Source organism: Durio zibethinus, chromosome 10, assembly GCF_047325235.1.
Source record: "Durio zibethinus cultivar Kanyao isolate XHJ-2024 chromosome 10, ASM4732523v1, whole genome shotgun sequence".
NCBI classification, from domain to species: Eukaryota; Viridiplantae; Streptophyta; class Magnoliopsida; order Malvales; family Malvaceae; genus Durio; species Durio zibethinus.
The window spans coordinates 8,814,551-8,827,795 of NC_143171.1; the positions used below are offsets into that span (position 1 = coordinate 8,814,551).

Consider the following 13,245-nt stretch of genomic DNA (forward strand, 5'->3'; position numbering starts at 1 on the left):
TCTCAGTGTGAACAATCAAGATAAAGGACATAAGTGCCTTGAAGAGAAGGGCCAAACTTTTATAAATCCTTATATTTGATTTCTCTAACCCTATCTCTTTACTTTGCATTCATTGTTATTACTTATATTTACTTTAAGATTATCAATTTATTGTTATTTACATTATATTTTGATATTGGTTTTAATTTCACATTCAATTGTATTGAAATCATTGTTTGTGAAATTTTTAGAGAAATCCAATTTACCCCCTATTTGATCACCATCTCACCTAAAAAGTTAACAATTGGTATAAAAGCTTTGGTATCTTTTTGTAGGTTTAACCACCTTAAGAAAAGTTATTATAGCTTAATTTAGGTTTCAAAATGGTGAGAAAATCCTTAAAGCTTTCATGTTCGATAAATATGAGTTTTGTAAATGGAGAATAAGGACAAAGATGTTTATAATGACCCTTGATTTTAAAACTTGAAATGTCATAGAGAAAGGGCTTAAAATTCCTTCAAATGATGTAAACTAATAAGACAAATGATGAATGATGTCAAGGTAAAGTACTTACTTTATAGAGCTTTTGACTTTCATAACTTTAACTTAGTATCAAAATACTCAATCTTAAATGATATATAAGAAAAGTTGGATGAAATACATGAAATACAATAATTCAACTTAAATGCATCAGGTCTTATGGCTTTTAAAAATCCAAAGGTAACTTCTAGTTCTATTGATTCAAATTCATATACTTTTGATGAATTACAAGATACTTATAATAAGCTTTTATCCTAAATGTGAATCAATGAAGAAAAAATATAAAAAAATGATATCAAATTTGAGTGTTGAAAATGTGAATGCAAAAAATATTTTGGAAAAAAATGAAAAAATGAAAAAAAATTTTAGAAACTTTCAAAATAGAAATGAATTTTTAGAAAAAGAAAATATTATTTTCAAAATCAATTTTGATAAATTGACGAATGAAAAATAAAAGCTTTAAAAGAGTTCATTAAGTACAAAAATGATTAAATGTAATTTTTGTTATTTTCATGGTCATACTTCACCTACTTATCCTATTAGAAAAAAAGTCTCATTTAGAATTAGACGAAAATGGGTTCCTAAAGGGACAAGAGATTTGATGACTAACTCTCAAGGACCTAAAGCAATTTAGGTATCAAAAATTAAATGAGATTATTCTTGTAGGTATGCTAGAGTAAAAAACTACAATGTGATATTAAAGATTGAAACTCTAAACACACAATGGAGATAGGTAACATCTAAGCTTTTATGAATTTGAATTTGGTTATCTGTTCTTGATGAATTTTGAATACTAAATTATTATCTGTTTTATTGATATATCTTGATTGATTCTAAATTATTTTAAAGAAAATACATGCGCACATATGCTTGTTGATATTGTGTTTAATGCTTGAAATATATTTTATATATGCTTGATGTGATTAACTTATGTGCTTAATTATTTTTATATTTATAAACAAACCTAAGAGGAGCATTCGAAGCTTAATAATTTCGAAATTTTATATTTTACTTTGAAAATGATTTTTGCTAGAGTCAAGCTTTAAAATGTGAAATATTATTTTAACAAGTTTTTAAATAGAAATGAATTTGAATATCTTGGATTCAATGTTTTAAACCTACTCTAACAAAGAAATATGATAACTTGCATTGGTTTTAATTTTTCACAATGTTAAGTGCAATTTATAAAGGATTTTGGAGCTTAAAATATTAAATCTTGTTTTTTAACAATTATGGGTATAAAAATCATTTGTACTACAATTTCAAATTATGATATAAAACTTTTCTAAATAGTTTAAAGAACTTAAAATATATTTTTAATATTTTTGCCCATCTTAGTAACCTTTTCAAAGAAATATAGGGTTTAAGAATTAACTTTTTGATTTCTTTGTTTTTAAGGCCAAATGACTACTTGAACAACTTTTTTTGACATTTGAAATTTGTTGGAATGATTCAAGTTGGTTAAAAATGAGTATGACAAGTTTTTAGATTTTTTTCAAGATCCTTTTCAAACAAAAATGAGTTACAAAATTTTCAAAAGGTAAAATCTTGGACATATTAAACTTTGAAAGGTTCATTCTATTTTGTTTGGCATAAATGAATTTTTTTACATGAGTTTGGTGATACAAATATGATTTTTATGGCTTTAGTACATTTTGTATAGTATATATTGATCCTTGAATAGTATAAAACCCAAAAAGCTTGCTTGAAAAATTGGTTCATATTATATATGTTTTATGACTCCAACAAATTTTATTATTTAGAAAAATATTTACAAACTTGTTCCAAAGTTTTTTTTGAATGGAAGTCATAAAGGTTTAAATGTTTCAATGGTGTTTTGGGCACTATCCATGCTTAAATGAGGTTTGGACCATTGAAAATTTGAAATATATGCATTTGTTGAATATTTGTGCTTTTATCAGATTTTCTTGATCGTCCAAATACATTTCCATAACATAAGTTTCAAATAGGGTAAAGTTAGAACATTTTCAAAATCATGCCAAAATTTACTTTAAAATGTTTTTATCCAAATGCATTATTTCTATAAGTGTAAAATGACATTTTTAACATGTTTAAATTTTATTTTAAACTAAAAATATCAAAATCCTAGATTTGGAATAAAAGAATTATAATTTTTTACTGTTTTATTGCTCCAACAGAAAAAAGAGATCAATCTCCTCTTTAAGGGATCGATTGATTTTTTGGCCAGAAGCAAAATGAACTTGAAAATCACAAGAAGGGATCGATCACCTTACATGAGGGATCGATCACCTAAATGACAAGATCAATCCCCTCATGGAAACAATCAATCCATTCACCCAAGATGCCACCAAATTCATTTTGGCTATTCAAATAGGTTGGAATCACATATGCCAAGCTTATGTTACACCCTTTTAACTCCATGGCCTTTAACCTTTGACTTTTAATTTTAACTTTGATATTGAATTTTTCAATAATTTTTTAATATATATGTTTTGGAATTAAAAAAGGTATGCATATGAATATTTATTTAATTATATTTTTAAATGCTACCTTGGAACAAATATTTTATTCTAAAATTAAAAATTTTCTTTCAATACTTGAATTTATTATTTCTCATATTTGAAATTAAATTTTATTACTCTCATAAATCTCATGTACACATGGATGAAATTAATTTTTGATGCAATGCTCATGTGGTCAAAATGCTTGATTTGAAAATGCTTAAATTGTTTATTTCTTAATTTTTGAAATAGTTTTGAAATATGTTTATTTTATGCTTAATTGAGTTATTTTTTTATTTTTGCTTTTAAATTTGATGCATGATGAACTACTTAATTTTAAATTAAATATATTGTTAGTTCATCTATTGTTCTTGTTAAGTGTATGCTAAATATGATTTAGCTTGACTTGATATTTGAATTTTTATGCCTAAAGTTCATATGATTAGAACCTGACTTAAGTGAATGATTTTCTTATGATGTTTATTTTTGCCTTAAGTTATTGTCTTTTATGGCTTATAATTTGTGTAGACATATTTATGCTTTTGTGATGAAATTTTTTTGAATATATTTGGATAGTAAATATGTCTTCCTTCAGCTTTTCAATTTCTATATGGCTTTTAACATATTCTTTTATGATTTCTTGAATAATTTTGAATATTGAATTTGTTTTCTTTATGTTTGTTATTTTCACAAATTGACTTTTGCACATTGTATGAGTAACTTTATTTTTTATGTCATTCTTGTGATATATGATGTTTAATTTGATATATTACCTCTAGCTTAAATGTATATCTCCTTTACTTTTGGCAATTGTGTTTAATGATAAAATTTTATTTTTCCTATTGTGACTTGGAATATGAAATTCATTTTCTAACAATTAGTATAATTTTTATCAATTGATATTCTTGATGTTATTAATGAATATTTTTTTGTCAAAAATATTTTCTAAGTCTATACTAGAAGAACTTGAAATGAGCATGAATGAGCTTACATTTTTGAAATTTTAAGTACAACAAGTAAAGCATGTCATCTTCATCAATCAAACCTACTTTTGCTTAAATGAAGTGGATTGGAGAATTCAAAGCCAAATGAGCATGATAACAAAGCTTGAAAATAATGAAGATAAATTTATTGACTTTATTCCTATAATGTATGAGTTTGAATACATATACATGCTTGCTTTGATATGTGCAAATATATGATTTTGTGGTTAAATATATGAACACATTGCATAAATTAGTCACCAAGCTATTTCATAGAAATTGTCTTAATATTCTTGAAAGCTTGGATTGATTAATTCATTTTGATATTCATGCCTAGTTCTTAATTGTTTTTATTATTTTTGAAGTTAATAGTTTTTCATACATGAATATTTGTTTAAGATAAAATCTTTAAACATGATTATGAGTTGAATATATTAGTTTCTTGATCTTTAAATTACATTAACTCATAGATTATGAACTCATAATTTAAAATTTTATACATGTTCATTGATTGAAGTCCATTGAGATAACATGTACCATATTGTGTCTAATTGTTTACAATTTTTTGGTATATTACCATATATATTTTGAAATGATGTTTTTGCATATGTTTGTATGATTTTGATTTAAATATATGTTTAAATACTTACATATGTTTGGATTAAGTACATTGTTATGTCTTGAAATAACTCATAATATATTTGAATAATTATGCTTTTATTATTTTTTTGCTATAGCATATGTGCTCATTATGTTTGAAAAATCATGTTTACATAATATTTGTTATAACATGATGATTGAATCTCATTGCTCATTAGTACTCATGATTCATTACATATGTATAAGCTTATAGTTCTTATTTTGGATAGGTTATGCTTATAAAATATTAGTTTTATTATATTATAATTATTGATTAAATCTTTCATATACTTGAAATATGTGTGATCTTTGAAAGTTGTTGGACAAAAAAAATGCTAATGAATCTTTTGAGCTTTCATTGATGCTTGTTTAATATGTCTATCCTTGTTGCTTATACTTTTTATGCAACATTGTGTGTGCCTTAAATTAATTATTCCTTATTTTGAAAAAGAAAAAATCTTAGAATACAATTTTGCTTGAATTAAAATGAGTTATTTTGTGATAGCAATTGGTATGCTTTTTAATGACATATCTTTAACAATTGGTATCCTTAACATTTGATATAAGATTAAATATATGTGCTTGAATTTATGTTTAATTGCTATTGATGTTTTATATTCTAAGCCTATCTACAATAACATGATTTATGAGTAGGTTGTATATCATTCATTATCCTTTGTTTATAAATTTCATATAGTAAATTTAAGGACTTGTCCTAAAATGCTAAAATCGGATACATTATAATACTTTTATGCTCTTATATTTGAATATATGTATTTGAACTTGATTGTGAATACCACTTGATTACATGCATTCAAAAATACTCTTGATATTATTAGTATCATGCATTTTGTCATATGCCTTAAATTCATCTCTCTTTATTTTGCTATAACAAAAAAAAGTTGAGTTTAGAGTTATTTCTTCTTGTATATTTATAGCAATTGATATAGAGCTTAAACATTTGGTATAAAGAGTTTAAATAAAAAGGGAGAGAAATATTTTATGAATATATTTGCTCATACCTTTTTATGTTTATTTGCTCATACCTTTTTGCTATGATAAAAATGAGAAGAAATATTTTATGGACAAATTTGCTTGTGCTTGATCTGCGTATGTTTATGTATGCTTAATTGTTATATATGCTCTAACATATGTTAGTTGAGTCATTTTGCTTGTGCTTGATATATATATATATATATGTGTGTGTGTGTGTGTGTGTGTGTAGTTGAGTCATTTTGCTTGTGCTTGATATATATATATATATATATATGTGTGTGTGTATGTGTGTGTATGTGTGTGGAGTTTTGCCATGCATTGTTTAAGGGGAAGTTTTTTAAAATAGTTTTAAAAAATTTTAAATATATTAGAGAAAGTTTTTCATCAAGCAAATTTATCTTTAAGTTTTATCATATAAAAAAAAAAGATATTGTTAGGCTTAAATTGATCCTTATTTTGAAATGATAAAACATTAAGCTAAATAAGCTTGATTAAAATTTTAAAAAATATTTATTTAGTATATGTTCTTAAGCTTTATTATTTTTAGTACTAAATAAATAATGTGTTTTTCAAAGTCTAAACAAACATTTCTTTGTTTTCATATTTCTTAAACCAAATCTATCTTTAAACATTATTTATTTAAGCTTAAATAAAAGTCTAATTGTTGTTTTTAAAGTGAACTTATTTATTTTGGACTTAATACAATTTTGATAATATTAGTTTTGAGAAATATATTAACTTAAGAAAGTTATTTTACAAGAACAAAGTTTTTCAACATTGAACTTGTTTTATTTTCTGTATCAATTCATAAAGTTTTAATATTTGAATTTTACATGGATAGAAAGCCCTTTAAGTTTAGTTTCTAAATCTTTAAACAATTTTTGATTTGAAGTTATATAACTCGAGATATGATCAAATTAGTGAGTATAGTACAAAACAGAAGATAACCAGTGGTACTATTTATTCAGAATCATCCAGCATCTAAAATTTAGTTGACCCAATCGATTAGGTACCAAAACCAATCGATCCCCTTAGCTGTAACGGTCAAATATTGAATGAAATTCAAGAATCAATCAATCCCATAATGCATCTGATCCCTTATCAAAACCAATCGATCTAATATGCCTAAAAATGCTCTAACAGCTACTTTCAAAAGAGAAAATCATGTGTTTTCATTTTTTTAAGTTTTTTCAAAGGCTAGTTCCTCGATTTCTTTATAAATTAAGCATTCCAACATACCAAGAAGGTTGATAAATCAAGAGACCAAGATCAAATAAGTCATATTTTCATTTTTTCAAAGAAATCAAGAGTTTTAGAGCTTAAATTCAATACTTTGTATTTCTTTTATCCAAAATATTGTTGTGTTTTATTCATCATTTTCTTTGTACTTCATTAGATAAACACTCAACCTTGAAAGGTATTTTAGTTTACAAAAATTATTTGGGTTATCTTGTAACTAAGATGTGAGATATCCTCTCTTGATTGTATAAAGGTAGAGGTTTCTATCTTAAACCTTAGGAAGAAAAAGATAAGATTGTATTCTCAATTCAAATTTAGTGGATTAAAGCCTTAGTGTGGATAATCAATAAAGAAGACGTATGAGCTTTGAGGAAGGACCGAACCTCTGTAAATCCTTATATTTAATTTTTCTATTCCTATCTCTTTACTTTGCATTCATTGTTATTGTTTATATTTGCTTAAGATTATCAATTTATTGTTATTTGCATTATATTTTGATATTGGTTTTAATTCCACATTCAATTGTATTTAAATCATTGTTTGAAAAAAAATTTAGAGAAATCCAATTCACTCCCTTCTTGGATCACTATCTCAACTAAAAAACTAACAAAGACAATAAAAAAAAACCATTTATTCACCTTGAACTCAATCACAAAATAGCACCGAATAATCCCTATAAAAAAAAAAAAAACCAATCAAATAAAAAATAGAAACCAATTCATAAAGAAAAATCCCATTTCAATCACCATGCATGCAACCCAATCTCAAATAATACTATCTTTATATCACTTTAAATGAGAATCAAACAACACGCAAACCATAAAAGAAACAATTTAAACAAATAATAAGAAAAAAATAACAATGAAAAAATATTCTTTAGTAAGAAACCAAAACTTTGAAAAAATAAATACCTAAACTCCACTCAACAATTGAGCTACATTCTAGGATATGATAGACTGTGTGCTGGCTGAGATAGATTCATCCTTAATAAACTTTGGCTATCCTGTTGCACATCAACCTTGTCATTATAACATAAAAATGCAATTAGATCCAAAAACAAAAGCCTACAAGAAAGAGTGGTAACATACTTCTATCTACCTATATACAGTTTAATTTAAAAGACAATGGTGTATTTCGACTTAGAAGCAATCAATTCTTCCACTTGAAATACTTTGCTACCTAAGATGCTTAATTGCATTGCTCTTTCAGACAATCTGTTTGCTTGTTGATAAGTTGCTCCATGACTTTGCGTATGTTGCCTCGCCTTGTAGAAATGTTCAGGCCAACTCATAAGACCTCTATGTTCTCCACTTAAAGTTCTATGTGAAAGGTTAAATGAGGATGAACTTCTATACAAAACACTATCAACTTTAAATGTTGAAATATAAAAAATAATTACTTTTGCTCTTGTCTCAACTTGATACATTATGCTTCCCCTTGTCTCAAACTGATATCTGGATCACTGATGAGAAAAAATGGCTGATGTGGCACCTGGTTTCATTACACATCAATAGTCATACTTGGTTTTCTTTACTGCAAAGAGGAGTATAAACTACTTGAATTTATAGAACTGTAATTAAGTTCCATTTGGCCCAATTAATCTCACATAAGGGGTTTTATTGTGATATTAATTAAAATTTCCATCATTAAAATCGATGAATATAAAATGTGAGTTAGATAATTCAACTTGGGCCATATTTTTCAGCATAAGTCGACAGCATACTTCCGTTTCTTTGCATTCAAATGTTTGCGCAATTTCATTATTTTATCACAGAACCAAATTGATATTTGAAAATTTGGAATTTGTTTGTTTGCATATACAATTCATTATACCAATATCTAATATTTTATTACAGTTCATTCATCATATATCAACTGTGTCCAATGAAAAGTTGCAAGGTCGGCCAAATCAACTTAGCAAAATGATCATTAATGTGCCTCACATTCCAAAATAGGCTCTATGGAACTAGGAAACTTTTAGCCTTTGAGAACTAACTATAAGTAAAGTTGGCAGCTACTAATCTTTTTAACTTCCAATCATAAATATATATATATATATATATATATATATATATATTCTCCATCTTTTTACGTAATAACTGAATATAAGAATTAACATTTTGTTAAAAAATACATCAACTATCTTATGTATTAGATACAATGAGAGATATCTTCCAAAGTGTGACCATTACTAAATCTGTTTCTAAACAATGGATTTTTCTCAAGAATTAATTGTCTTTCTATATGCCAACAAACAATGAACTACCAAAACCAAGCACAAATCAGAAAAGTTATAAAATGTCAAGCTGCTATTAAAAAAAATTTTTTTTTAAAAAGCTGATAAAAAGTAATTTAATGAGTAATAAGGCAAATGGTCTTACAATTATAAAGAATATCCTGATTTTTGAAATTTTTTAACATTGGTTTCAAATGAAAACAAATCAAAACATATCAAAATCATACAACAAAACAAAATTTCACTCAACTTAAACATACACAAAAATAATCATAAAAACAAAACACCCACTAACCTGTAACTAAATCCAAAATAATATTCAACAACACCTACACAAAAAAAATATAATTAAAAAAAAAAACACAAATCAATTTACAAAATTATCCAACATACTATCATCCATGCAACATGCAACAAATATCTTAGACAAATATTTAAAAAAAAAATCAACATGCAAATCTTACAACAAAGCACACATGCAACACCTAAATGAAGATAACCCTTAAATCGAAATAACACCACCATGCAAACCTTACAACAGTCTCTCTTTTATTTTCGAAATTTCTTTTGACCCTTGTTTGCTGCTACATTAAAAAAAAATTTCAATAATAAAAAAACTAAAACAAAAAATTAGAAAAATCTAAACCTCATTTAACAATTCATCACCATCAAATGAAATTGAAGTCTGTAACATCAAAATCCTCCAAAACAAAAATCCCACATTCAATTAAAGAAAAAACAACCCAAAAAATTGACCAAAAAATGCATATTTAAAAAAAGAAAACCAAAAACAAAAGACAAAAAAAAAAAAAAAAAAAAAAAAACCGTTTTGGATCAGCATTCGGCTATTTTAAACCAGCCTAAGTAATACAAAACCCAAAAGAAACTTCAATAAACACAAATCTATTACACCTAGCAATAGAAAAGAAACTGGTTTAATACACGCGTTTATTGGCCACGTTTTTGTTCTTTAAACATAAAAATCACCGTGAAACTTCCATAGCAAAACCTTAAAAAAAAAAAATTACACGCGTCATCGATTGTCAAGGGATCCTATATAAAGTAGTATTGATGTACTTGTTTACAACCTTATTAACAAACATTAATCTAACAAAGAATCATGAGAGTTGAAGGAATATAAGTGAGAGACTTCAAAGCTGTTTGGTTTGATCCATGCTTTTACATAAATGATAAAAAGCTCGATGATAATGTTCAACAACGCTTCTTTTTCCTTCGGGTTGGGAAACTTATAGAATCTTCTTTCAAGTTATTAGAAAATCATAGTCATCTGTACATTTCAGTAACCAAGTTATTATCAAATAAAAAGAAATTGAAGACAATAAGAGCTAACCAATTTATAAAACAAACTTCAAAACATTCTCTTGGAACTAATACACAAATGGAAAAATGGCCCATCGGTTAAGTGGATAGTCCTCGAACTTCTGGAGGTACCACCGGTGGGTTTCTGCTGCAGCAAATGCAAGATTAGCCACCTGAAACGGTGACCAAATATTACTTACACAGTGTTGAGCTAGAGGGAACAAATTTATGAGGGGAAATGAATCTAATAATCCGCATGGTTCAGGAAAGTGGACGGGTGTAGAAAATACCACAAATACTAAAAGTAGCCATATAGTGAAGTCAGCTCCTCCACTTGCAACCAATAGGCCAGCATATATTATCTGTACAGAAGAAAGAAAGTAAGGTTCATGACTTTGACAGCAATTAGGGCATATTAGCAAGCATCTGCAAGACAGACTGAGAAAGAGAATCACCATCTCAGCTAAATAGTGTGGACTTGAGACAATTTCAAACCAATCACCATGTGGAATCACATATTCAACTGTTTGATCTCTGTGTTCTCTAAGTGAACCCTGATTAAAAGCCAGAGAATCAGCACGTGGACAAGTTACAAGCCGTAGATCATTTTGTTTCATTCCAAAAAAGTTTAAAAGAAAAAAATTTAACCATTGTGTTCAACCCATCTTGCTCAAACCTTAACATATATAGCTTTTATTTCACAATCTTGTTGAGAACAGCAAAATCCCAAGGAACTAACCTAAATTTTGAATTTTAAAACGAACCATCAATATCAGTTCTCCCACATTGAATTCATTTAATACTCCAAAATCAGGACAAAATGATGCATATAGATAGTAAAGTTTTGAATTTTCAAAAGTTCTGGACCTTTCAGTTCGAGAGAGGCCAGGCAATTGATTTACACAGAAGAAAACACCTACAAGAATTGCATGACAACAGTATTGATGGAGCCATCCCCAAGCAAATATAGCAGCACCAGCCCATTGGCACCATCCAAGCCTTGTCATAGGCTTCACATATCTCCACAAATCAAAATCTGTAGTTGACAGCATTTCTTGGCCTTCAACATTAAAGTCTGCTATTTGATCAGCTAAAAAATTAACAACTTCTAGTACACAAGATGCACAGAGTGACAGAGGTGCTGCTATATAAAAACTGCCAATGCAATCATCACACAATCAGAACTAAATACAATCTAAATTGTAACCAGGTTTACAAGGAAATTTAAGTTTTTTAACTGCAGCAATTAGAGAGGCCTTGAAAATAATACCAAGGTTACAAAATTCTAATGATGCTTATGCATTAACGCACCATACACAGCAAAAAAGGTCACACACTTATGGTCAATCTTCCAAATATACCATCCAAAATATCATACAATAAATTTAGATCAATAACAGAATCACGTTATGTACTAACATCTATTTCTTAATATAAGCCTTCCCAGTTTCTACATTGTCAATTGTACTGATTTTTTATAAGAACACTCATTTTCACAAGCTTAATCAACAAAGAGTCAGATAATTCGAAAAGGGCAATTCATACGGAAAATGAATTTATCAAAGGAGTTTCAGAAACTCACTAGACGCCAGTCAAGTATCCAAAAATGTGCATTCGAGCAGAAGAGCTGTAGTTAAAAACATGAAAGGTCTCGTATAGACGCCTAAGGACATGAACTTCCATCAACAACAGCAAGAACACAGACTTCCAAACATTGAATCTGTCTTCAGCTGAGGTAAAACGATATTTGTGCGAGGAAAAGACATGTGACCCTCCTGTCAAGTGACTAGCAGCTGCAGAATAACTCAATGACTCAGAACTCAAAGGTGCAACTTTGTATGCAAAGTACCAAGTACCCATTAACAACATCGTTGTCCAGGCTACGGCCAACAAATAAAAATGTAGAAAGAAACTCTGCGGAACTGTGAACTTCTACACTAGCGCAAAAACCAAGAGAGAAAATAAATAGTTTGAAGAATGAAATTTGATGGGAATTTCTATTAAAAAAAAAGTTGGTTCTTACATGGGATGAAGATGGCATAATCTTGCCCCTCTTGGCAAATCCTTGTAAAAGGGCATGAAATGAATTGAGACGTGAAGAAGGGAATGAAGCGATGAGGATAGGAAGAGTTCCGGCTATCCATGCCACTCTTAGAAGCCAAATAAGACCTGTTTTGATGGTATTCATTGACTGCAAATCAAAAACTTCGATCGAAATTCCAAACATTTTTTCATATTTCGGCATCAAACCAAAAGAGCGTTGTATTCGCCGTCTAAAGCCGGCTGGAGCTTGTAACGTGTCAACGATGAGGCGGTGAGGGTGTGAAAGTTGATTGGGCGATTGGGCCTTTAGTTGAACAGAGAAAAAGTGGGACATAATCTGAATAGAGCTGAAAAGCCTAAGTTGGGCTCTTTGAGGAATAGAGGAAAATAGGGCATAGAATCCAATTACAGACTAAATCTTGAGCTGGGCCCTTAATGAAAAAGAGAAAAAAAAACCAGTGTGCTCCGTTATCATTGGGTATGGCTTAGTCGTATGGACATCTAATCCTATTGAGCCCGATTCAAAATGTTTTTTTTTTTATCGAATATCATATTTTAAAAATAATTGTATAAATCAATAAAATTAAGTTTCAGTCTTTAATATATCCCTTTACATAATAAAAATGTAAATAAAAGAATGCACGAGGAAAATTGATGCAATGCAAATTAATAATGCGTGATATGCAAGTGATGAAAGAGAAGGAAACTTTACTTTGTCTCAACCAACAACCTTTGAAATTTTGTTGGATTAGAGTCAAATGTGCACGAATGCTTAGCATTTAATGCA

General features: G+C 28.0%; 1 protein-coding gene and 1 long non-coding RNA gene across 8 annotated transcripts; both read right to left on the reverse strand.

The window, feature by feature from the left end:
* Nucleotides 1-7,623: 7,623 nt before the first annotated feature.
* LOC149516405 (uncharacterized) lies at nt 7,624-9,707 on the reverse strand. The gene is made up of 3 exons (XR_016345729.1): nt 9,391-9,707; nt 8,259-8,350; nt 7,624-8,178 (listed from the first exon to the last, which is right to left on the reverse strand). It is a non-coding gene; the product is annotated as an uncharacterized LOC149516405 (long non-coding RNA).
* A 626-nt stretch (nt 9,708-10,333) lies between these two features.
* LOC111293122 (polyprenal reductase 2-like) lies at nt 10,334-12,745 on the reverse strand. Of its 7 annotated transcripts, none has more exons than XM_022885870.2 (7): nt 12,439-12,742; nt 11,998-12,347; nt 11,336-11,570; nt 11,092-11,154; nt 10,871-10,969; nt 10,706-10,777; nt 10,334-10,588 (listed from the first exon to the last, which is right to left on the reverse strand). In XM_022885870.2, exons 1-7 carry the CDS (start codon nt 12,658-12,660, stop codon nt 10,484-10,486), a joined length of 1,146 nt encoding a protein of 381 aa, XP_022741605.1. In that variant the 5' UTR covers nt 12,661-12,742; the 3' UTR covers nt 10,334-10,483. The 7 variants fall into 7 exon arrangements, 5 of the variants coding, with proteins under 5 accessions (XP_022741605.1, XP_089622827.1, XP_089622829.1 ...); XM_089766701.1 differs by having other exon boundaries at nt 11,998-12,208; nt 12,439-12,717; XM_089766703.1 differs by lacking the exon at nt 11,092-11,154 and having other exon boundaries at nt 10,871-10,987; nt 11,309-11,570.
* Nucleotides 12,746-13,245: the final 500 nt, after the last annotated feature.